General features: G+C 42.2%; 1 protein-coding gene across 4 annotated transcripts in view; it reads left to right on the top strand.

The window, feature by feature from the left end:
- LOC139457939 (uncharacterized) overlaps positions 1 to 26,697 on the top strand; it is a 48,973-nt gene that overhangs the window by 11,548 nt on the left and 10,728 nt on the right. For 2 of the 4 annotated variants that reach the window (XM_071239284.1, XM_071239280.1), the window contains exons 1-3: positions 11,711 to 11,992; positions 20,254 to 20,672; positions 26,032 to 26,180. In XM_071239284.1, the coding sequence (XP_071095385.1) occupies positions 20,497 to 20,672; positions 26,032 to 26,180 (325 nt within the window). In that variant the 5' untranslated portion in view covers positions 11,711 to 11,992; positions 20,254 to 20,496. Of the gene's footprint in view, positions 1 to 11,710; positions 11,993 to 20,253; positions 20,673 to 26,031; positions 26,181 to 26,697 lie in introns of those variants that run through there. The other 2 variants (XM_071239282.1, XM_071239283.1) reach the window with 2 other exon arrangements.

Genomic DNA, 26,697 nt, shown 5'->3' on the forward strand with positions numbered 1-26,697 from the left:
TCTCTACGATTATGACTCTCGGTTATCCAGAACATAATATCTCCATTTTATTATGATCCTCGATTATCCAGTGGATTATATCTCTCCATTTTCTGGGCAGCCGCTTTTTCCACTAAACCATGGAGGCGGTCCTGAAATGATGTGACAAACTGAAGGAGGAGGCGATATGCACAACTCACTTACTCAAACTTATCATTTTACATAAAAACTTTAAGAATTCTATAGTAGTAAAATGACACTTATTTAATTAATATCATCGTTATCTGCACCAAGATGGTCATCCATCATCTCTAATATCATGATTATCAATTAGAATGGAAAAACAAACATCTCTCTCTGAAAATATACTTGACCAGTTATAGATGTTATCGTAATATTAATCATCAGGAGGAATAATACATTTGTACTTTTCTTATATATTTTCCTTCTGGGTCCAACCATATTACATGCTGTCTTCCTTCTCTCAATTCTGGATAGGTGAGGTGAGGTGAAATGGGGTTTAACGTCGCGTCCAAGATTATTGCACTTATATAGCGATGTGCATGAACGTGTGTGTGTGTGGCTGTTTGTACTAGTCCGGACTGATGCCGATTTATAGTGCTAGCTCACTGAGATACCATGCCGCAGTTTAACATGAATACCCCACTTAGACACAGTATACTGACTCTGAGCCGACCAGTCCTTGTTTAAGCCCCTTAATGCCGAGCGCCAGACAGGGTAACAACAAGTACCATTTTTAAACATCTTTGGGTATGACGCGGCCGGGGATCGAACCCCGGACATTCCGCTCTCCGGGCAGACGCTCTACCACTAAACCACGGAGGCGGTCCCCAATTCTGGATAGAACATTACCATGCTGTATAACACAGGAGGAGTGAGCATTCTGAGAATTTTAGAATATCGTAACAGGTCAGCTGTACATGATGATTTGTGTTTCCGTACTTCTTCCTCGTGAAGCTGATGTTTCCATCAGCTGGATGACACATTAAATCACCGACTGATAATATCTCCCACTCGTCAGCTACTAATCCAAAATATATTCATTTACACATTAACACAAATTTACGCCCGCTCGTTGACTCCCATGATGATTAGAATATCAATAGAATTCCTTAGAGACCGATTGGAAAAAGTCGTGCATTCTTGAAAAGCATCTGTGACTCTATTGGTTTAATAATCCATTATTTTTTTTACGAATGGACAGTTGGTTGTCAATTATTCATGCCCACATTATCGAGAAGTAGTAACGTTCACTTAGCACTGATTGAAATATTGTATCTGTTGACATTCAAGCTAAACATTTAACATTTTGTCGGGACACAAGTTTTGTCATCCTGTGATCGGAGGGCGTGTAGTCGTTGAATTCGCTTCAGCGAAACATGACACGGCGTCGTGAGATTAACTAATGAATACATTCAAATATCTGTATCACACCTATCGCCTTAGAAAATATTATGTATAACATGTGTTATGTTATTCATGTTCTCTATGTAGGGTTCGGTTATTCTTGTTCATGAATCAACATTTACTCTTACGTTCTCCTCAACAGAACGTTTGTTGTAAGAGGAAATATATGTTTGAGTTTTCCCCCTTAAGTAAATAAATCTTTTTTAATGATGCAAGTCGACAATTTCGCTCGCTAAAGCAAGAGTAATTATAGAGAGAACCTCGGCGTGCTGTTTGAGCTGCGCTAGAATTCTACACTTGATGTCAGCGGCTTCAAATTTGAAACCATTACATTTACCCTTGGATCAGTAAGCCTGACAATGGGCTCCCCTCTGACAGTTAGCAGGACATCAATACCAGATTCGCAATATGGGGCAATCGCCCTCTCAAATAAGCGATGAGGCATGTTGTGGCCTCGGAACGTAATTGAAACATCACTACGAGAAGATGACATCTCTAACATGTTTAGTTTTTTTTTTGCTTTTTATGACAACCTTGCGTAGAAGCAAAGCGAAGTAAATTGAAAAGGAATTTAAGGGAGATTTGCTCATTTAACAAAAACTTCTTTCAATTATACAGCTATTGATTTATGTAGCCATTGTGACAATTCGTATTATCTCAGCGAGTTTACACAGTCCTACAATAACCGCGGATGACACCGAGCGATTGTGTCCATGATGGGAAAGGGCAGCTGTAATTAGCTGTACGTGTTCAACACCACTGCACGGCAGCCAACAGTTGGAGACCCGTGAAGATCCAAGGTAAAATAGGTCTTCAGCAACTCATGCTTGCCGTAAAAGGCAACTATGCTTGTTGTAAGAAGCGACTAACGGGATCAGGTGGTCAGGCTCGCGGACTTGGTTGATGCATGTCATCGTGTCACAATTGGGTGGATCGATGCTAATGATGTCAATCATTGGATTGTCTGGCTAGATTTTTTACAGACCGCCGTCATATAGGTGGAATATTGCTGAGTGTGGCGTTAAAGAAGCAGCCAACCAATCAACCAACTGTTGGATGTGTTTAGCATGATTGTGATCAACTCCAACATCATAATAATAATGATGCAGTGTGCATATTCATAATCCGCCAAATCCACACCCTGTCCATGTTCGAAACGGTACATTATGACCCCGGTCAATGGTACATGTTTTGGGAAAACCTTCAGTATTGATGTCTAATCTAGTCGCCTGCTGCAAATATCGACCACAGCACACTGACAAATACCATGCCAAATGCAGATGTATCTAAACCACATGGTGCCCACAATCACACACATTATACTTAAGGAGCAATAATAATCAGTTTATAAATACCTGGTTTAAATGGTCATTACCATGAATTACCACGTTATACAGCTACAAGGCGGTGTTCAGACGCTGTGGTAATCCCCTGGAGTAATCCGCTGGTGCTAGACACAAACAGCATGGATCAAAAGTACGCCAAACATATAGTTTAAGGAAAGCTCTTCCTGGTTGATGAGGGAGTTTCTGTAGAAGCATCCCATCAGATAGATGGTGTTTATCTCAACTTTCATTATCTGAAGTTCTGGCTACGCGAGGATAATTATCGCCACCATGAAGGCAATTCCATGTTTCCAATCATGCAAATTGCCAGCGCCTCTCGGAATCTGTGAGCGTACTTGGTAGAAGACAGACGTGTACTGGACGATCGAGAGCGGTTGGTGAGTAGTTAGTGCATTCGCTCTTTTCACAGATTAGGTTCGAATCTAAACACGGAAACACCTTATCAGTGCCCTTCCGACAAATTCAAACAGCCCTATGTAGTACAACGATACACAACTACCAGTAGTACCAATACTACTACTGCTATCACTACCACTATCACAAATACTACTACTACTACTACTTCTACCATTAATGCTTCAACTACTACCATTACTGCTACTACTAATACTAATATCAATAATAATAAGCATTGACTTTTCTGTCTCTTTCTGTCACAAGAATGTGATTGACAAGATTCAGGAAAAACATGTCAAATATGCGGGCCTTGTTTTCGAAATGTCACGCTTGTATCTCAACGTGATGTTCCCTGCATGCTATCGATTTCTTACCTGAAAGGAAATTGTCAATTCATCAATCGATAGTACCCGTGTTGGTGCAAGGTGTCCCAGTGCAGTGTGCGAGAGGCGTGGACACCGCTGCCAGACATTCCCAGGTAGTTTCAATCCATTAGCAGGACATCAAAACCCGTAAAATGAAACCGTGTAATGCCTTTACAGTCCCCGGGGAATCATGTACCCAAACATCAATGGACTCTGATTTAGTAATGAATTAAACAAGAGAATCCAGCGCTATTCCGAACATATTGACAAATTAAAGCACTTTAGGCAAACAAAGTATTTGAAAGAAGAAGCGCTTGTTGTACACCATCGCTTCGTATTTATCTTAAAAGGTGGTATTTCCATGTATTTCATTCCAATATAGAAAGTCAAAACACTACAGATAAAGAGGACAACATTATGGGAGATTAAATAGACTGGATAATTGAGGCTCATAATACAATGGAGCTATATGATACACTGGATAATAGAGGGTCATAGTACAATGGAGATAGAATACAGAGGAGACAGACAAGCGGAAGATCAGCATGACTTCAGAATGCTGAGACCTCCTCCGAGGCCTAGTGGATAGATCCTCTGCCCGGAGAGTGCAAGGTCGGTCGCTCTATCCCCTGGCCCAATCCTCGGTCTTGAGGATAGAGTTTAGAGTAGTAGTCCAAAATAGTTTAATACACATACAGACATATACATACACACAAACTCATAAACAAACACTCGTATGCACTCTCTCTCACACACACAGACACACACACACACACACACACACGTGCACGGAGGCACATTCCACACGCACATATATACCACATGGATGCACGCGAGATTTGACGCAAGGTTCAATTAAACCCTATTTCACCTCACAATGTATGAAAAATACTGGCAGTTCACCAGTCAGTTAACCAATTCACTAATAACGTACAGTTTGGAGACAGGGATTGTGAAGGCAGAAATCATATTCTATGAACACCACAAAGGTGATACAGGCTCAAGGCTCCCATATTCAAAGGAGTGTGGTAGTACCGGGAGTATTTGTTGTGGTCGGTGAGGGAGTATGTAAGGGAAAGACGTAAACTAACTTAAGGCCGAACTAAACCTCATACAGGAAGACGATTACAGAAGTCAAATACTTCAATCAGCAGAAGTAATGATGCAATTGTCCCATGGCGATCCATCACACCAATTAGATGAGGATAATGTGTCACGTGACACATCCAACGAGGGTTCCTGCTCCAGCTTATATCAGCGCTTATATATCTGTTGTCACGCAATATTCTCTGCCGTCTGTTAATCTCAGACAGACGTGATGAAGATCTCGTGAGATTGTGCGAGAATAATGCCCAAAAAGCGATGACTTGGCTTTCCTGTACAGAGGACAAGTGGTGAGCTTCATGTCAGATTGTGGTGGGATTACTGTATTCTACTATAACCATTCCATGGGGTGTAATATTGCCTCCAAATGCGATTGTAACAGTACTATCTATTCAAACAATCTAATGTAGCACGCCAGTCGATAGTGTCAATGTTGGTAGAAGATTACGGTCTGAGCCTTGAAGAAAAAATGGGTCTCTCCTGTTCTGATGAACAAGAGCTTGTGTGTGTTGGCTGGTGATATTTCAACTGTAGTGGTGCTGCTTCTGGCTACACCTACATTTGGGGGTCTGTTCCGTGCTCTTGTTCCGCTTCGCCATGCCTTTCCTACCTTTACTACCGACCTAATGTCCTTCTGTCTTGTTGTTGTTTATCTCCCCAAACACAGAGTCGAACTCATTGACTCCCAATGAAATCTCCGACTATTTAGAAACTTGAACATTACAAATGCATTTGTGTCTACAGTGGTTCACACTGTCTCTATATATCGACAACCGCACGACCAGATTTCCACAACGCAGTCCCTTTTCAGCCCATTGTTTTAGGACGAGGATTTATCACTGACGTGTCCACTCAGGGAGGCATTTACTAAGTGGATACAGGTGTCTGAACGCAAAATATTAACGTTCTTCTAATCCTGAACTTTGTTCACACGCTACATTTCTTCCCGTTTTTCAGAATTCAGTTATTCGATTTAGATATAAACAGCAAAAACCTGATTAATTAGCCTGGAACTGGTGCAATTGAAATATCGGTGATGTTTTATGTCTTGCAATGATGGAAGTGTTGTAATTAAGGTTGTTAGATTCAAGATTTTCTTTTATCATGACACAGAAGTTTTTTTCTCAGAAGCAATAACGTCACAAAAATAGGTACTAGTATTAGTGCTTTTAGGTATTGAAGATATACATGTGCGCGAACTACGTTTGGAGTTGCCCGCTCTGCAGCATTGGGTTCCACGGCTGCTTTTGGGTGGAATCTCTCCTTCACCCCACGTTTGATCCTTGGCATTTCAACACCATATCGCGCTCGTAGTTTTTAAAATATGAAGATTCTAAAGCTTTGGGATTTCCTCTCTCATTAGGCTGTCAGCATTTGGAGTAACTGGAAGGATAATTAACAGTTGTCTTAAATGCAACTCACTCACCAGCCTCGCTATCTGACGTATCGGTACTTATCTCGCATCTGAGTATAACTTGATTGGACGGCTTAGCCAACTGCGATACCACACCAGTCCATGATTTATCCCCTTATTGCCAGGCAGGGTAACAACAAGTACCATATTTAACGTACTTTGGTATGACCACTGACCTTCCGCTCTACCGGCAGACGCTCTAGCCACTAAGCCACGGAGGAGGTCCTGAAACGAGTGAGTGAGTGAGTGTGTAGGGTTTAACGCCGCTTTTAACATTATTCCAGTTATATCGCGGCGTGTCAGCTTAATGTGGGAGGAAAGACCGAAGTGATGCAGGTCTCAGACGTTTACCACTTCGGTGAAACCCACGAGCACGGGTATGGTGCTGACAAACCTAGAAACATAATCGCGGCGAACCGGCATTCGAACCCACAATCATAGGTTACTGGCGTGACCAAGGGACGCAACTCTGCACAGGGAATTGCGGCGCCTTAGACGACTGGGCCACCCGTGCCTCCGGTCCTGAAACGCTGTGACAAAGTGAAGGAAGAGGCGAAATGCACAACTCACCTGCCCAAATAGAAATCCTCCAAGAAGACGACCGATGAAATCTGCTGTATCAGCAATTTTGAGTCGATTCGGTAAACGTGATTGCTGAAATCTTACCATAGAGTCGGCAGACGCTGCCGTTCCTCGTAAATAAAGACGCACTCGTCCTGGAAACAGACAGATAATGGTTTGCTGGTTTGATACTCGATCGTTCGTCTCAGAATAATTGTTTCAGCTTAAACATTTGTACAGTTTATAGCTGTCCGTGTACAAGTTGCATCCAATACATTTGGTCGTGGCGAGTGTCTAGTCGGACCATGGGACAGAAGCATACTTATCTTATGATCAGTACAGAAAGGACATAGGTCCTAAGAGTTCCACACATGCAATGTAGGTCCTTGTTTGGGGTACAGTCTACAGTAACCCCCCGGCATTGTGGCCAAACAATCCTCATAAGATATGTACTACATGTCAACAAGTATGTCCATAGAAATATGTCTACTTGGATAGCGAATGTCACAATTGTGATATACACCCACATGTGATTGCTGGGATAGAGTAAGACAATATTAATATATCTGCCCTGGTTTATCTGCTTGGATAGAGAAGGTCACTATTGAAATATCTGCCCTGGTGTGTATGTCTGGATAGAGAACGTCACAATAGCTATATCTCCCCAGATGTGTATGTCTGGATAGAGTACGTCACAATAGCTATATCTCCCCAGATGTGTATGTCTGGATAGAGTACGTCACAATAGCTATATCTGCCCTGGTGTGTATGTCAGGATAGAGTACGTCACAATAGCTTCATCTGCCCTGGTGTGTATGTCTGGATAGAGTACGTCACAATAGATATATCTGCCATGATGTGTATGTCTGGATAGAGTACGTCACTATAGATATATCTGCCATGATGTGTATGTCTGGATAGAGTGCATAACAATAGATATATCTGCCCTGGTGTGTATGTCTGGATAGAGTACGTCACAATAGCTTTATCTGCCCTGGTGTGTATGTCTGGATAGAGTACGTCACAATAGCTATATCTGCCCTGGTGTGTATGCCTGGATAGAGTACGTCACAATAGCTATATCTGCCCTGGTGTGTATGTCTGGATAGAGTACGTCACAATAGCTATATCTGCCCTGGTGTGTATGTCTGGATAGAGTACGTCACAATAGCTATATCTGCCCTGGTGTGTATGTCTGGATAGAGAAAGCCACTATTGATATAGCTCCCCAGAAGTGTATGTCTGGAAAGAGTGCATCACTATTGATATATCTGCCCTGATGTGTATGTCTGGATAGAGTACGTCACTATAGATATATCTGCCCGGATGTGTATGTCTGGATAGAGTGCATAACAATAGCTATTTCTGCCCGGATGTGTATGTCTGGATAGAGTACGTCACAATAGCTATATCTGTCCTGGTGTGTATGCCTGGATAGAGTACGTCACTATAGATATATCTGCCCTGATGTGTATGCCTGGATAGAGTACGTCACTATTGATATATCTGCCCTGGTGTGTATGCCTGGATAGAGTACGTCACTATAGATATATCTGCCCTGGTGTGTATGTCTGGATAGAGTACGTCACTATAGATATATCTGCCCTGGTGTGTATGCCTGGATAGAGTACGTCACTATAGATATATCTGCCCGGATGTGTATGTCTGGATAGAGTGCATCACAATAGATATATCTGCCCTGGTGTGTATGCCTCGATAGAGTACGTCACAATAGCTATATCTGCCCTGGTGTGTATGCCTCGATAGAGTACGTCACAATAGCTATATCTGCCCTGGTGTGTATGTCTGGATAGAGAAGGTCACTATTGATATATCTGTCCTGGTGTGTATGTCTGGATAGAGAAAGCCACTATTGATATATCTCCCCAGATGTGTATGTCTGGATAGAGTGCATCACTATTGATATATCTGTCCTGGTGTGTATGTCTGGATAGAGAAGGTCACTATTGATATATCTGCCCTGATGTGTATGTCTGGATAGAGTACGTCACTATTGATATATCTGCCCTGATGTGTATGTCTGGATAGAGTACGTCACTATTGATATATCTGCCCTGGTGTGTATGTCTGGATAGAGTACGTCACTATTGATATATCTGCCCTGATGTGTATGTCTGGATAGAGTACGTCACTATTGATATATCTGTCCTGATGTGTATGCCTGGATAGAGTACGTCACTATTGATATATCTGCCCTGATGTGTATGTCTGGATAGAGTACGTCACTATAGATATATCTGCCCGGATGTGTATGTCTGGATAGAGTGCATAACAATAGATATATCTGCCCTGATGTGTATTTCTGGATAGAGTACGTCACTATAGATATATCTGCCCTGATGTGTATGTCTGGATAGAGTACGTCACTATTGATATATCTGCCCTGATGTGTATACCTAGATAGAGTACGTCAATATAGATATATCTGCCTTGATGTGTATGCCTGGATAGAGTACGTCACTATTGATATATCTGCCCAGATGTATATTTCTGGATAGAGTACATATCTGAAAAGAGTCTGGTTTAGGACACTAAATCTTATTTTCAATCAATTATAACCTGTCTCCCTGAGCTAAATACGGTTATCGTCATGTGAGAAGTCTGATTTCATATCGCCTAAAAAAATCTGAATCCTGAAAACGTTTTTGATCTAAACAAGCAGTCAAATAGCTGTAACAAGAGTTGTTTACTTACATCACAGCGTTTATCGTACACATATTGTTCTAAACCTAATACAGCAAACATCTGATGTTGACATGACCGTCGCGAATGAGTGACGGATGTCAGGTACCTACTGTGACAAAGCGCGTGGTGACTACATAAACGATTACAGTTACCGGCGCGTGTCTAATGACAGATTTCAGTGAGTGGGAATTGATTTTCATCAAGTACCTGTAAATGAATGTACAGCACCTAAATATTTCAGTACACATGGCTTTACTGTCTGCCGCTCTGCCTGGCGACCGGTGAGGGTAAGTAACAACAACATTTATTGAAACGGCATTGAGTGTATCACGTTTTTTTCTGAAAAGTCCCAGGATTATTTGGGGAAAGTTTGCATATTTTTGATAGGGATTAGTCAGCTCATATGACTCCAGATTTCATTGGGAGCGTTACAGTCACGATTAACCGGAGTTCGCTGAGTTATCTCTCAATATGAGTACCTTTAACGCGTGGTCAGGCTCGCTGACTTGGTTGATGCATGTCATTGTATCCCAATTGCGTGGACCGATGCTCATGATCTCAATCACTGGATTGTCTGGTCCAGACTCGATTATTTACCGACAGTCGTCATATAGCTGGATTATTGCTGAGTGCGGCGTTAAAAAACAAACAAACAAACAAACAAACAAACAAACAAACAAAACCTTTAACGCCGTCGGTGTAAATACCACTTATCTGCACTCATATATGCCAAAGTAACTATCATCTTGTCGTGATCACTGTATGAATGTTGAGGAGTAAGTTCCAAACTCCTGTTGTCTTAAGTATACTGCTGTTTTGTCATTGCTGGATTTCAGATTGACCAAAATATTGACTTTCGAAGATCTTTTTCGTTTTTTTGAAATTTTTAAATAAAACACGGAAAAACCTTTTCACAAACACCTGAAAGGGCAAATCAACTGTTCGCCGGAAAAAAAATCACGGGAACATATTGTCAAAATAAGTCATAAGTCAAAATAGGGAATTGCATCAGACACGCTTTCGGTTGCTGATGCATTACGTTTGGCAAATTCAGAATTCTGGATAGTTATACTGTGTCCTTTATACAAATAACTTTGAACGGTTAGTTATACTAAAAACCCATTCGAGATTTATGGCAGTTCTAGCGGGAAAAAGAGAATGTGATATTTTCAATGATGTTCTATCTTCAGTTGTGAAGCGTTGGGATACAAGGTGCATCAGTCGGTGAAACATATGGTCAATATCATCATACCCATGTCATCATTATTACAACCACGTTATCGCTACATGTCCATTTGATTGTGTGTTTGAGTATAACGGTAATATGTCAGCTTGTGGTTACTGAATGACGAGCAGATATCCCTGTATTTAGATATTTAGATGTCGTTCACCGTGCTCGCATGCATCCTTCATCCATCTATTTATCTATCTATACATCCATCCATCCACCTATATGCCCGTCTATTGATCCATCCATCCATCCATCAATCTATATATCCGTATTGTCATCAATCCATCTGTATATCCGTCTATTCATCCATCCATCTATATTCCCGTCTATTGATCCACCCATCCATCCAGCTATGTACCCATCTATACATCCATCCATCAAACAATCTATATGCTGTCTATTGATCCATCCATCCACACATCTATGTAACCATTTATACATCCATCAACCAATCTATATGCCCGTCTATTGATCATCCATCCATCCATCTATGTACCCATCTATACGTCCATCATCCATCCATCTATATACCCTTATTTTCATCACTCCATCTGCATATCCGTCTATTCATCCATCCATCCATCTATAAGACCGTCTTTTGATCCATCCATCCATATACCCGCCTTTTAACCCATCCATCCGTCGATCTATATATTCGCCTATTCACCCATCCACCCATTTGTATTCCCGTTTATTCACCAATCAATCCATCTATATACCCGGCTATTCATCCATCCATCAATATAACCGTCTTTGCAGTAACCATCCATCTATATGCCCATCTTTTCATCCATCACCCATCCTTTGTTCTATCTACATACCCGTCTTATCATAAATCAAACCGTCCTTCCTTTCATCTACATTTCCGTCTGTCCATCCACCAATCCATCCACCCATCCATCCATCCATCTCGTCAACTACACACAAACACGTCTCATTTTAGCAGGACCTATTCAAACCCTGCAGAAAGTTGCCGGTTCATGAGAACCGTGTTTCTGGTTGGCGTTGCGTGAGCTAGTTATAAAGCCTTTGCCCACAGCGTTATCGCTTGCCTCGTGATCAGCTGAGGCCAATAACAAGGCTGATGGAATCCCCCAGGCCCCATTATTACTAACAGAGTAATATCAGTAAAAGCTGCTCTCATGCTCCACCGCAGAGGGAGTCGTTGCACCGAGTCAGATAACACCAACGGCTATCTGTGCATTGGCGGCTGAGGACGTGACGGTAAGGGTCTCGACACATGGACACACTCTCGTACAGCTCTGTGTGGTTGCACTGCGGGCTGTGATTACGGGCGGGACGTCGTATCTGAGGTAGTTGGAGTTGCCTTCAAGACACTGTAAATGATGAGGATTTAAACGCTGCAGGTTGATGTTGAGAGCGCGTTATTGGATTCAGAGCATCACTACATACACGTATCTGGGCAGTCGGGGAGCGGTGGGACCAGCTTGTCCACTGTAAGGTAGGGGTTGGATCTAGTTTGTGACTTTCCTTGAAAACTAACACGATGACATATGGTACAAGACTAAATAGATAATTGTACCAGACATACTTTGTCACCGATGCATCACATTTGGCAAATTCAGAATTTCCTGATCAAATTATGGAGAGTTACACTGTGTTCTTTATACAAATTAGTTTGAATGTTTAGTTATATTAAAAACCCATTCGAGATGTATGGCAGGGAAAAAGATAATGTGATATTTTCCGTGATGGTTTGTCTTCATTTGTAGTATGTTGGGATACAAGGTTAATCAATCCGTAAACATATAGTCAATATCATCCTACTTATATCATCATCATTACAAAGTTATCGCTACATGTCAATTTTATTTTGTGGGACCAGCTTGTCCAGTTTAAGGTAGGGATTGGATATATCTGGTGACTTTCCTTGAACGCTAATGTAAATCCATGTTTATCTTCCCTCTACTGCTTGAACCACATTTCTATTGTTAGTGCGTCTATCTGCATCTGTCTGTATGATGTTGTAGACGTATATGTGGTAATACAACTGCACGTATAACGTACATTTGAAAACGGCGACTGCTGTTGCGATAATATTCAGAATATATAGAATTTAAACAAGGTTTTATTTTCAATATGTTAGTCCTATCTGTTTTCATAATCTAATGGAATAGGTAAACCTCTGTGGTTAAACAGATGCGATTTTATCTTGTCAGCTCGTTAATACACGCTTTGGCAAAGCTTCGAGTTTTATCTTGTTTATATAAGGTAAAGGGGTGTGTTATTTCTTATCCTAAATATCAGCATCTTTTTGGATCTTATTTTTCCCAGAGTGTATGTTTCATAGAATTTTCGCTCGTTTGATAAAAACCTGCAAGGCAACTTTCACAAAACGCATTGATACTTCGGATATGTTTTTCTTTATGTCATATATTTTTATCTATTTTTTAAAAATCTCAATTTTGCCATTAGACAAGAGAGCGGTCACATGACGTTCATAAGTGTTTTAACAACACACTTTGACGGTTAAACATTTTTCACGAGAGGGTTGTCTTGAAGTGACGGAAACACTGACTACTTGCACGGCCCTTCTAGTTTTGATGCTGACAGATCAAAGACCTGGTGGAGGAGAATACGAGATTCGAACCCATGACATCGGACACTTACAAAAATGAAAGCTGTTTGTTTTTCTTGTGGAAACGGGTCGATTTAACAACTTCGTGGTTACAAATTTCGTTCGTCACGATGACAACCAGTATCGGGGTTCCAATAGGAATACAATGCACTTGTATGTGAATGTAACCAAATCAGATCTTTATCTGTCAACTCCATACCAGTGCTCGTAGGTGACAATAGGCCCGTGAAGATCCGCATGTCATCGATCCCAATTGCGTGGATCGATGCTCATGATATTAATCACTGGATTGTCTGGTCCAGACTCGATTATTTACAGACTGCTAAGTGCTAATATTGCTAAGTGTAGCGTTAAACAAAAAACAAACAAACAAATGTGTCAACACACCAGTAAAGTGTAGGTCCTGACTGGCCTAACCTATATACCGTCCAAAACGGTTAACCCCAGGTCACTCCTAACTGAACGTGTTTTCTCTGGAATAGTATGATATGTTGTTGATATGCAAGATATATTTTAATTGTAAATCATAAATCGATCTCAAATTCCACTGATCAACAGGAATAACTCATCAAGGCTTTTGCACACGCATGTATCGATGTTTTGCTATCTTCTTTTGATTAATAAATACACACTGACGAATGGCGAGTCTAGAGATGGAGTGAGTGAGTGAGTGAGTTGTGTTTAACGCCGCTTTTCACAGTATTCCAGTTAATGTCAGCTTTATGTGGGAGGAAAGGCCGAAGTGATGCAGGTCTCAGACGTTTACCACTTCGGTGAAACCCACGAGCACGGGTATGGTGCTGACAAACCTAGAAACATAATCGGGGCGAACCGGGATTCCAACCCACAATCATAGGTTTCTGGCGTACCCAAGGGACGCAGCTCTGCAGAGCGAATCGCGGCACCTTAGACGACGGGGCCACCCGTGCCCCCTCTAGAGATGGAGACTCCTGTCCAATGAAAAATGGTCACCATGCAATCAGTGTGTGATCGCTCAGTGCGCTTTTATTTTCATTATAACATATTATATTTTACGTTCCTAAAACATTTATAGGGCTGTCTGATGCACGTGAAATCTTTATTGGGTTGATGTATATCATCATATCGATGATCATGATGTTAATCACGTGATTGTCTGGTCCAGACTCGATTATTTACAGATCGCCGTTATTTAGTGTGGATATTGTTGAGATAAACAACAAACAAAACAAACAAACACGTACGTGCAGAAATGATTACGGTGTCTGCCAGCCTAGCACCAACATGGAGTGATCAATAATGGTTTCCTCTATCAGATAGTGTTAATATATTGTAGTGGCGTAAAGCGCACGACCTTATATTGCGAAGATCGATTAATTCTCCTACAGTGTCACACAATGGGTACAAATAAAATTCCTCACATTCTCGTGAAGTAACATAACAGCAAACTCCGTTTATAACTGACAGATATAACGAACTTATTTTTTAGTCCCGACCATTTGTTGTATAATTGCTGTATATATGCTTATAACGAACTACGGTTTTTACGAACCAAAATTAGTGGCCCCGTCGAGTTCGCTATAACCGTAGTTTACTGTATGTGAAATTAAAGAATTTTTCAATTCAACATATAATTTCAAAATCAGATTTGAGAAGAATGTTTGTGGTTTGTAAAAATTCAAATAAGAAATAATGAAAGAACTTCATTGTTTAAATATTAAGGGCGACTTGGACAAAAAAAAAAGTCTGTTTGTGCCCATGTTCCTTGAATGATGATAATAATAATAATAATAATAATTTATGCATTTGTATAGCGCAGCATTCATTGTGCATAAGTGCTATCTGTCCTTTAATGAAAACTAAGAGTTTCCTCGCCTCGCGCAATGATCTATTTCAAATGTATGTTTACAGACTCAACATCAAGAAATATACATTTACAATTTTAATAAAAAAATACCCGAAAGCATGCTCAAAACGCAATTGTAAGTCAGTGGATTAGTGTGCGTTCGATTTTCATTCTCAGCTCCCTGGGGAGTATGCAACCAAAGCTGCTTATGAGGCGCTCGAAGGTTAACGGTCACATTGTATCTGGTGAAACAGAGGCACATTTCAAACAAAGCCACTTGCCTAAAGATACATCTCATGAGAGATACATCTACGTGAGCCTAAGTCTGGACAGGATCGAAGTCCCAGAAACACTCAGGAGTTTGGGCGGCCATCCTTCCTGCTCCTCTCCTGATGACCGTGTGGTGAGGCGTTCGTCAGTCTGCCCTGATGCTGTAGGAGGGGATGTTGAATCTGTACTTCTACAACTGTTATACTGTCAGTCCGGGATGGCCGTAACGAGGTACTAAGACAGTTAATAGCTGCAGCTAGACGCTTACTTATTATGTATTGGACAGTTAATGTCCTGCAATCAATATATCATTTGGGATCACAGAGAAAGATTAAATCTGCTGTTAATGAGTTCGGCCGTTTTAGATGACAATGTCCCGCTGATGGGATGTCTGACAGCCGTTATGTAGAAGTAATCAATGCGCCGGTCGCTACTCCATCACGGCATGACCGTTCACTGAGTGCTAGGACGTATATGGTTCGGATACCATTGACTACTAGGGCGCATGTAGTCGGGATACCGCTGACTACTAGGGCGCCTGTAGTCGGGATACCACTAACTACTAGGGCGCATGTAGTAGGGATACCACTGACTACTAGGGCGCATGTAGTAGGGATACCACTGACTACTAGGGCGCATGTAGTAGGGATACCATTGACTACTAGGGCGCCTCTACATGTAGTAGGGATACCACTGACTACTAGGACGCATGTAGTAGGGATACCACTGACTACTAGGGCGTATGTAGTAGGGATACCACTGACTACTAGGGCGCATGTAGTTGGGATACCACTGACTACTAGAGCGCATGTAGTAGGGATACCACTGACTACTAGGGCGCATGTAGTTGGGATACCACTGACTACTAGGGCGTATGTAGTAGGGATACAACTGACTACTAGGGCGCATGTAGTAGGGATACCACTGACTACTAGGGCGCCTGTAGTCGGGATACCACTAACTACTAGGGCGCATGTAGTTGGGATACCACTGACTACTAGGGCGTATGTAGTAGGGATACAACTGACTACTAGGGCGCATGTAGTAGGGATACCACTGACTACTAGGGCGTATGTAGTAGGGATACCACTGACTACTAGGGCGTATGTAGTAGGGCATACCACTGACTACTAGAGCGCATGTAGTAGGGATACCACTGACTACTAGGGCGCATGCAGTAGGGATACCACTGACTACTAGAGCGCATGTAGTAGGGATACCACTGACTACTAGGGTGTATGTAGTAGGGATACCACTGACTACTAGGGCGCATGTAGTAGGGATACCACTGACTACTAGGGCGCATGTAGTAGGGATACCACTGACTACTAGGGCGCATGTAGTAGGGATACCACTGACTACTAGGGCGCATGTAGTTGGGATACCACTGACTACTAGAGCGCATGTAGTAGGGATACCACTGACTACTAGGGCGCATGTAGTTGGGATACCACTGACTACTGGGGCGCATGTAGTAGGGATACCACTAACTACTAGGGCGCATGTGGTTGGGATACCACTGACTACTAGAGCGCATGTAGTAGGGATACCACTGACTACTAGGGCGCATGTAGTTGGGATACCACTGACTACTGGGGCGCATGTGGTTGGGATACCACTGACTACTAGAGCGCATGTAGTTGGGATACCACTGACTACTAGGGTGCATGTAGTAGGGATACCACTGACTACTAGGGCGCATGTAGTAGGGATACCACTGACTACTAGGGCGCATGTAGTTGGGATACCACTGACTACTAGGGCGCATGTAGTTGGGATTCCCCTGGCTTTCTTTGCCCTGGGCTATCCTCATACTTGACTTTCCTTGCCCTGTGTTATGCTCATACTTGACTTTCCTTGCCCTGGATTATCATCATACCTGACTTTCCTTGCCCTGTGTTATCATCATACTTAGGTTTCCTTGCCCTGGGTTATCATCGTACTTAGGTTTCCTTGCCCTGTGTTATCATCATACTTAGGTTTCCTTGCCCTGTGTTATCATCATACTTAGGTTTCCTTGCCCTGGGTTATCATCATACTTAGGTTTCCTTGCCCTGGGTTATCCTCATACTTGGCTTTCCTTGCCCTGGGTTATCATCATACTTAGGTTTCCTTGCCCTGGGTTATCATCATACCTGACTTTCCTTGCCCTGTGTTATCATCATACTTAGGTTTCCTTGCCCTGGGTTATCATCATACCTGACTTTCCTTGCCCTGTGTTATCATCATACTCGGATTTTCCTGCCCTGGGTTATGATCATACTTGACTTTCCTTGTCCTGGGTTATCCTAATCCATATAGTTATCCTTATCCTTGGATATGTTGGTCGAAGGTTACCTTCATCCTTGTCTGCCCTTGTCTTGCGTCACACTTGCCCTGAATTATAACCATTCGCGGTTAAGCTTTCCCGTTAGAATATTGTCCCCCTTGTCCATGCTTAGAACTACACGACTTCAACTGCAATATTTGTAATATCCCTCCTTTTCGATACTGGTTCCAACTGACCTTCAGATCATGTGCCGGGCACGTTGCGATCCCAAGTGGCATGGTAACCTCGTCCCTTAAAACATTCTCGACATACAACAGAACAAAGCTATCTTATCTCGCCGAGTCTTATGACGGAAAGACAAATGGCATTTATACACGCACCTAAGGGACTCTGTTGCTTATATTCTGGAACTGCTAACAGTGTAAACGTTCTGGCAAGAGACGCTGTAAACACCGTTATAATAGTATTGTGTTCTGTTTTAAATGTTTACAATCTACAAAAGTATCGACTTTGTATGCTTTGTTTGTTTGTTGCTTAACGCCACACTCAGCAATATTGCAGCTATATGACGGCGGTCTGTAGATAATTTCTGGACCAGACAATCCAGTGATTGATATCTTCTTTAGACTTACATCATTACATTATAATGATGATGCTGGAGCTCATCGCAATCATGCTAAACACATCCAAAAGTTGTTTGGTTGCTTGATTGCTGCTTAACGCCGCACTCAGCAATATTCCAGCTATATGACGGCGGTCTGTAATTAATCGAGCCTGAATTAGACAATCCAGTGAATGACATCATTAGCATTGATCCACGCAATTGGGATACGATGACATGCTTCAGCCAAGTCAGCGAGCCTGACCACCCTATCCCGTTAGTCGCCTCTTACGACAAGCATAGTCACCTTCTACGGTAAGCATGGGTTGCTGAAGACATATTCTACTCCGGATCTTCACGGGTCACTCGCTTTGTAAGACACTTGTATACGTCGTCAATCTTCATCAAACCGGTTCCATTGTCATTCTAAGATTAAATGAAAATTACCGTTGTCTCTAAATTCTTTTGAATGATACACGTAAGATGGTGTTTTGTGCCAGCACTTCTTGGTGGAAACGTCCCATGTCACTCTTTGGGAATACAACTAAATTGAGACGATGTTCGCTTCCGCTATTTAACTGAAGAACTAACTTTAACTAAATCGTCAGCGACGATAAAAATAAAATATTCTTAAACCATAACATCGGCATTATGTACAGTAAACTACGGTTATAACGAACTCAAAGGGATTTTAATTCGTTATAACCGTAGTTCGTTAAAATCAAATGTACGGAATATACACAGCAAATGGACAGTACCAAAAAAATAGTTCGTTATATCCGTCAGTTCGTTATAAGCGTGTTCGTTATAAACGTAGTTTACTTTATAGAATTATCCGTAGTCAAACCGAATTTCTCATCAGACCAAAGTCCACATGTCTTATTTGTATCTGTCAAAACGTTCAGTGAACTAAATAGTTATAACACCTAATGGTAAAGCATGACGTTAATTCGCACTCAAATAACTAAACTGCTGGGCAAAGGGAATTGTGCGTCCATCTTTGATGGAGGTTAAATATGAAACAGACAAGAAATGGTTATTCAATCGCGATGTATTTGATACGGATATCATAGTTCTTTTTTAACCTTACGTTTACAGTAATATGGCGTCTGTTGGCAGCCTAGTAACGTTTTGATAACGTTTATAACTGTTTGGTGAAACCTGATTTTCTAGTTAGAATTTCTTTTTCTCGGCGGTTTATCAAACTAAACACATCCTTTGATCTCCGCCGTATCTATTATTTTTTTCTGCGTTATCTTAAATTATGTTTAATTAACTCTGTCATCGCCAACTGGTGCCGGTCGCATTTGGATTGTTGTTTGTTGTTTAACGCCGCACTCAGCAATATTCCAGCTATATGACGGCGGTCTGTAAATAACCTGGACCAGACAATCCAGTGATTGCCATCATGAGCATCGATCCACGCAATTGGTATCCATGACATGATTCAACCAAGTCAGCGAGCCTGACCACCCGATCCCGTTAGTCGCCTTTGACAAGCATAGTCGTCTTTTACGGTAAGTATGGGTTGCTGAAGACCTATACTACCCCGGATCTTCACGGGGCGGTCGCATTTGGAACAGAGTATATAAGGCAATTTGTTGTTAAAAGAAACATCGAATATCTAGCGAAAAACGGAGATTCGGGATTCTTCAGTATCTTTTACCGCTTGACTGCATATTGTAACATATGGTGATATTTGCTTCAAGATATATTATACTCTCAGCGTAGTAAATGGTTTTAACGAATTTAGCTATAAACCGCTAATGGAGACATGTCATTTCTTTCTCATACAAATAACATATCATGCAATATATATAAAAAGTGTATGGTCTTCGTTCTACAAGGTGTTCATTGATACATGAATACAAACGTAGCGACACAAGACGTCAGCGTCTGAGGCTCGTATAAGGCGCGGAGTTGTGCATCCCACCCTCCAGGATCCGTTGTTTTTTGGTTCAGCTTCACGTCTGTGCACGTGGTTCTCAGCAATGTTAAAATAGATGTCCTCCAACAATAAGCTGCCATACGGTGAAACTGCCATACAGTTCTAAGTGGCATTAAACCAGTTCACCAACTCACTCAAATTGAATAAGAATATCGATAGATGATCGATATTAAAATCAAATGACATTTTTATAATATTTTATTTTTTTCAGATTATTTTGTGCAAAAGCGGATTACGACCATCGACGAGGACCTCAAGAGTGTCATCACCTGTTCAAATGGACTAATGCGACGTTGACGTCCATGTGCGCCTGATACACAGGGATAAGAGCAGGGGGAACAGCAGGCGGTTACAAGAAATAGAACAGTCTCCTGTCCACGATGTTTGTGGAGTGAAGGCCGAGAGCGTTGAGCCACCCATATTGTGTGTACTCCAATGTCCTGAGGGCACGGCCATGGATTTAGAGGCCGTGAGAGTGCTGGCGTGGCCAGAGTTCTTGGCCAGCCCGGGCCAGCTCCACCACGCCTTCACGAAGGAGAATGGTCAGCTGACCTATGATGGTCAGTTCGTGTTTGACCTCACCACGCCGTTGGCAGCGGAACAGGTGGGAGTTGGATACCACGTGCAGAAGTAAGTCGGGATGAATGCCTGTGCGTGTTTGTTGTGTGAGCGGGAGTATGCATGTGCGTGCGCGTGTTCTGGTTAGAAAGCTAGTCGCGGATGTGTTTTCTGTTGGCGTTGTTATCGTAGTGAGTAATGGTGTTGATGAAAACAGGTTTATCTCGCATAAGCCTGGTGTGGTGCGGTGCGGTGCGGTGCGGTGCGGTGCGGTGCGGTGCGGTGCGTTAGCAGTTATGGTTGAAGTTATGTTTGTGGTTGCGGCTCGAATGCAGGTGCGGGGTGGTTGCGCGTGTGGCTCAGGTAGACGGGTAAGCATCATTTGAGTTAACGAACAAAGAAAGTGCCAAATTGCCCGAGCCTCGTCCTTTCCGTTCATCAACCTTAGTCGTTCTCATTTATCAAAATACCTGAGGCAACTCCCGACATTTAGGTTGACTCTTCAGATCTTTGGATGATGGTGTGTTGCTTTCAAGGACTTGATATATCTATGTCATATCATGGGACGCCTTGAATTTAAATGAAAGAGGGACCGGTGGGTATCAGTCTGTTGATCATAGCTAATACTATCCATCATTGGTTTAGCGGCCTAAAAATGATTATTTACATTTCCGTTATTTCACGTGTACAATATTCGAGGTACAGCATACGAGGTACATCATTCGAGACACAACATTCGAGGTACATCATTCGAGGCGGCAGTGAATCTTTAAAAACGTTTTTTTTATTTTATGTCAGACATGTAGAGTACATTTTCACATATTACGCAAATCCCTGTGTTAACTTGTACAGTGAGTGAGTGAGTTGGCTTTAACGCCGCTTTTAACAGTATTCCAGTTATATCACAGCGTGCCAACTTTATGTGGGAGGAAAGCCTGAAGTGATGCAGGTCTCAGACGTTTACCACTTCGGTGAAACCCACGATCACGGGCATGGTGCTGACAAACCTGGAAACATAATCGGTGCGAACCGGGATTCGAACCCACAATAATACGTTTCTGGCAAGCGCAAGGGACGCAACTCTACACAACGAATCGGGGCGCCTTAGACGACTGGGCCACCCGAGCCCACTTACTTGTACAACGTGTCCCCGTGTTTTTTATCGGGAGAACAATGACTTGTCCTTCATGTGTTTGTGGTGGGTGCCACCCATTTGGCAGGATACGGTCACCTTTTCTCGAGTGAGTGAGTGAGTGAGTGAGTGAGTATGGTTTTACGCCGCTTTTAGCAATATTCCAGCAATATCACTACGGGGACACCAGAAATGGGCTTCACACATTGTACCCATGTCGGGAATCGAACCCGGGTCTTCGGCGTGACGAGCGAACGCTTTAAGCACTAGGCTACCCGACCACCCCCCTTTTCTCGAACGCCTGGTACAATCATTGATTGATAGAGATTCGTGAACACATGCTTCTGGGGAATCGTACAATCGTAGATTTTGCAAATGGAAAGGGTTTTGTCGCTTTTATTTGCTAAAAAATAGCATTAACAACCAAAGTGTCCAATTCACCTTTCACTGGGGTGAAGGAGTGAAAACTTTTCGATCATTGAGTAAGTTGACAATCAATTATCTATGGCCTCCCCTATACCGTTTCACTAAGTCCGCGATGCCAGCTTTTTCTGTATGGAGTACATTGTGCCCGGCGTGAAGTGGTTGGTATTAATACTCTGCGGTGTTCGTGCCGACAGGTTCTCCTGGAGAGATTCTACAGAAGACGAACTGGAGGGGTGGCTAATTGCCTCCACGTCCTGATTGACAGTTACAATATATTTCACTCAGTCGACTGTAGATATATCTAATTACATGGCATGGTGTCTTCCAGGCGATTTAGCCTTTGATTCATCCTGGACAATTGGCAGTGCGATCTGACTTATTGAAGGACTTATTGTCTGCTTCCTCGAGTGCACAGCTGAAATAACGGCAGGATTCTAGAAAAGCTTCTTGGAACCCTCGCTGTTATTTAGAGACTCTCTGATAAGTGTGTTAGTGGAGGAAAACATTTGCATTTGTATTTATTGGTTTATTATATTTGATTGTACTCCTCCTTCATTTCATAGATCTCAAACCGACTCTTATAAACTCTTTCTTAAAATATAAGTAAGGATAAGAATTTATGGATGAACAACTTCTTTATTACAATTAAGAGCGAAGTTTCGGTGTAGGTTCTAACACCGTTATCAAGCACTTGCTCTTAAATGTAATAAAGAAGTTGTTCATCCATAAATTCTTATCCTTACTTAAGACTCCAACTTCTAAATGCCTATCAAAGAAGTTCTTAAAATATATATGCTGGAAACCCAACTGTGGTCTTCGTAAACAGAAGTGTCTGGGTGAGGCGGGAGTTTTCGATGGCCGGAAATTTATAAATTTCAAACAGCCGCCTACGGTTCCAAATGTAATTTAATTTTTAAAACATTTCAAAATAGAAAATCTCTTGACTGCCTAAGGCTGCCATTTGCAATTGGTTTCCACAAAATGTATTCCTCTTGAAGTTGGGCTCCGCTGTTCCCCAAAGGGGTAAACGTCAAAGACTTGCATCACTTTGGGCTTTCCTCTCCCATCAAACTGACACACCGTGACATCACTGGAATACTGTTCCAAACGAGGTAAAGCACATTTCACTCATTTGAAAATAAGGTCAAAACAAATGAAACAAAGGGAGAAATAAAACCTGGACTGCTTTTATGTAACATAAACAAGAATGAAACAAAAGCCCTAAAAACCGTTCCATACTCACCTGAACTCTCTGCTACAAGTTGATTGTACGATTCCGACTATATCATGAGCATGTGTTTATGAATCACTATCAAATAGTGATGCTACCAGGTGTTCTGGAAGGGTGACTGTGTCCTGTCCCTCCGGCGGCTCCCGTCATAAACACATGCAAAGGTAAGTCAATTGTTCACCTGAAAAAAACCACGGGAACACATGGTACATGTCAATATTGGGAATTGCATCAGAAATATTTTTGTCTTGAGGCGAATTTTTTGTCACTCCAAATATGAAACAGACGAGGCGGTCTCGCTGGCCTCATATATTTCTAGCTCAGGTGGTCACTACTGACGTCATGATCCGTCTGTTCAAATCATGTGTGGTATCGTGTGTCTGTCGTACAGCTGAGTCCTATCGCGTCTTTGTGGGTACGTGGCAAGGCGGACTTCTCCTATCACCTGATTGAGTTTGGAAGACGACCGGCCGGTCTTATTCTCATCTGGTTCTTTTACTTTCTATTTTTACAGGTGGCACGGGTGGCCCAGTCGTCTAATGCGCCTCTACTCACTGTGCAGAGTTGCGTCTCTTGGACACGCCAGAAACCTATGATTGTGGGTTAGAATCCCGGTTCGCCCCGATTATGTTTCTAGGTTTGTCAGCACCATACCCGCCCTCGTGGGTTTCACCGAAGTGGTAAACGTCTGAGACCTGCATCACTTCGGGCTTTCCTCCCACATTAAGCTGACACGCCGTGATGTAACTGGAATACTGTTAAAAGCGGCGTTAAACCAAACTCATTCACTCACTAAGGTGGGTCAATCGGTGGAAGAAAAACACTTACAATAATGACATCAGTCGAGGATATAGTGACAGTTAGCAGTCATTTCTTCTAGCTTCTATAACGACCCCGCCCCCCTGGCCCTTATTGTCTCTCCGTATAAACAGGCGATATATCTTCTCGAACCATTCACGCGTTTCAGTATAAACAGGTCTATGTTCGATAATCTGTCCAAACATTCTTTCCCAATTACTGAATTCTATGCAATTATGGTACAATTAAATATTTTTTGACTCTACATCAACTTTCCAAGATTAATCGACTGGGCGGAACTTTTGATGTAGCTAGATAGATCTCCTGACAATAGGCGAATTAACGAATGAACGACATGCCTTGCAGATGCAGGACGATCCGGACGGCTTGCTTACATCCACTTAGAATCATTGAATCATCCGCGAGCTTCATCGGTATTGATTTTCATCCCTGATTTGTCATTGTCCCATAAACTGTAGCTGTGTTTGCTGCAAACTTTACAAGAACCGTATCTTTTCATGTGCTTGATTTAATCTACATAGCATGCCTCGGGGAATAAGCCTAAGAGTACACAAGCTTACAGCGAGTGTTGAAGGGGTTGTGTGGCTTCAGCCGTCTAGCTTGTTGTCCGAGTGTACGAGTAATACGCATGTAATGTAGCACTACGAACTCGTGGGATAACATTGAGTCGGTCTATTGTCGTAAGCCGGGGTAAGACTGTGTCAAGCCTGATGTTGCTATTTGTGAATATGTTTTCCTTCATGATTGCTATCGATCCGTCTCATAACAAGATGAATGGCTGTTCGTTGCAACGTTCGGATGATGAATGATTAATATAATACGCGTAGTGTTTCTTTGAGAACAAAAGGTTCCGTCTTTCCTAATTCAATTCTTGGAGACTTTGTCAACTGGTAATGTTTGCAACAGATGTCTTTTGAAAACCAATGCCCAGCTGCACAGAACACGTGACATAACCACCACGGCACAAGTACGCAAGACATTGCACACCATCACCACATTCGATTAGACAGAACTTGTCACATAACCATCATGGCATCTACGAATACTTCAAGGCATCTACGAATACTTCAAGGCATATACGAATACTTCAAGGCATCACGTCACACGCTGCATCCGAATAGGAATCGGTGTGTCGCTGTAATCACTAAAGACTTTGCCATCAAAATGAGTATCACGTGTGTGTGAGTGTCTGTGTGTTTGTCTGTTTGTGTATGTGTGTGTGCGGGTCTGCGTATGTTTTGTGTTTTTGTTTGTGACTGTGTGTTTTGTGTGTTTGTTTGTGACTATGTGTGTGTGTGTGTTTGCACGTGTGCGTGTCTAAGTGTTTGTGTTTGTGTGTGTCTGTGTGTATTTTGTGTGTGTGTATGTCTGTGCTTGTGTGTAACTGGGTGTGTGACTGTGTTTGTATGTGTGTCTTTGCGCGTGGGATTGTCTAAGTATGTGTCTGTTTGTGTGTGTCTGTGTGTATTTTGTGTGTTTGTTTGTGACTGTGTGTTTTGTGTGTTTGTTTGTGACTATGTGTGTGTGTATGTGTGTCTTTGCGCGTGTGATTGTCTAAGTATGTGTTTGTCTGTGTGTATTTTGTGTGTGCGTTTGTCTTTGCTTGTGTGTCACTGGGCGTGTGACTGTGTGTGTGTGTCTTTGTGCATGTGGGTGTCTGCGTGTGTCTGTGCGTGTGTGTGTTCGTCTCTGTATCTGTGTGTGTGCGCGCTAATGAAGTTGAATAATGGATTGGGTATATATTTGAAATCGATGATGATTGTAAATACACACGATCAGTTCTTCAGTGATATAGGTGATATACCATGTACGTTCCTTTCCAGAAACGAAATAATTTTGATTATCCACAACGAGGCTGAGATGACGTCACTTCTTGGAGACCTACTAAGGAAGCTTCTGCTCATGCGCATCACAGTCCTTCACACGGAGATCTCCAGTAAATACAGCATGGAAACCATCTCAATACTGGAAGGTAAATATAGCGTGGACATAATAACACTGCAAGAAGGATGATATGATCAGCTTGCTCCATCAGTATATGCTTACTCCATCAGTATATGCTTGTTCCATCAGTATATGCTAGCTCCTAAAGTATATGCTTACTCCATCAGTATATGCTTGTTCCATCAGTATATGCTTACTCCATCAGTATATGCTTACTCCTTAAGTGTATGCTTACTCCGTCAGTATATGCTTGTTCCATCAGTATATGCTTGTTCCATCAGTATATGCTAGCTCCTTAAGTATATGCTTACTCCATCAGTATATGCTTACTCCTTAAGTGTATGCTTACTCCGTCAGTATATGCTTGTTCCATCAGTATATGCTTGTTCCATCAGTATGTGTTTCCTCCATCAGTATATGCTTGCTCCATCAGTATATGCTTACTCCATCAGTATATGCGTACTCCATCAGTATATGCTTGTTTAATCAGTATATGCTTGTTCCATCAGTATATGCTTGTTCCATCAGTATATGCTTGTTCCGTC

The sequence above is a fragment of the Haliotis cracherodii genome, unplaced genomic scaffold (assembly GCF_022045235.1).
Source record: "Haliotis cracherodii isolate W230 unplaced genomic scaffold, xgHalCrac1.p SCAF_12, whole genome shotgun sequence".
NCBI classification, from domain to species: domain Eukaryota; kingdom Metazoa; phylum Mollusca; class Gastropoda; order Lepetellida; family Haliotidae; genus Haliotis; species Haliotis cracherodii.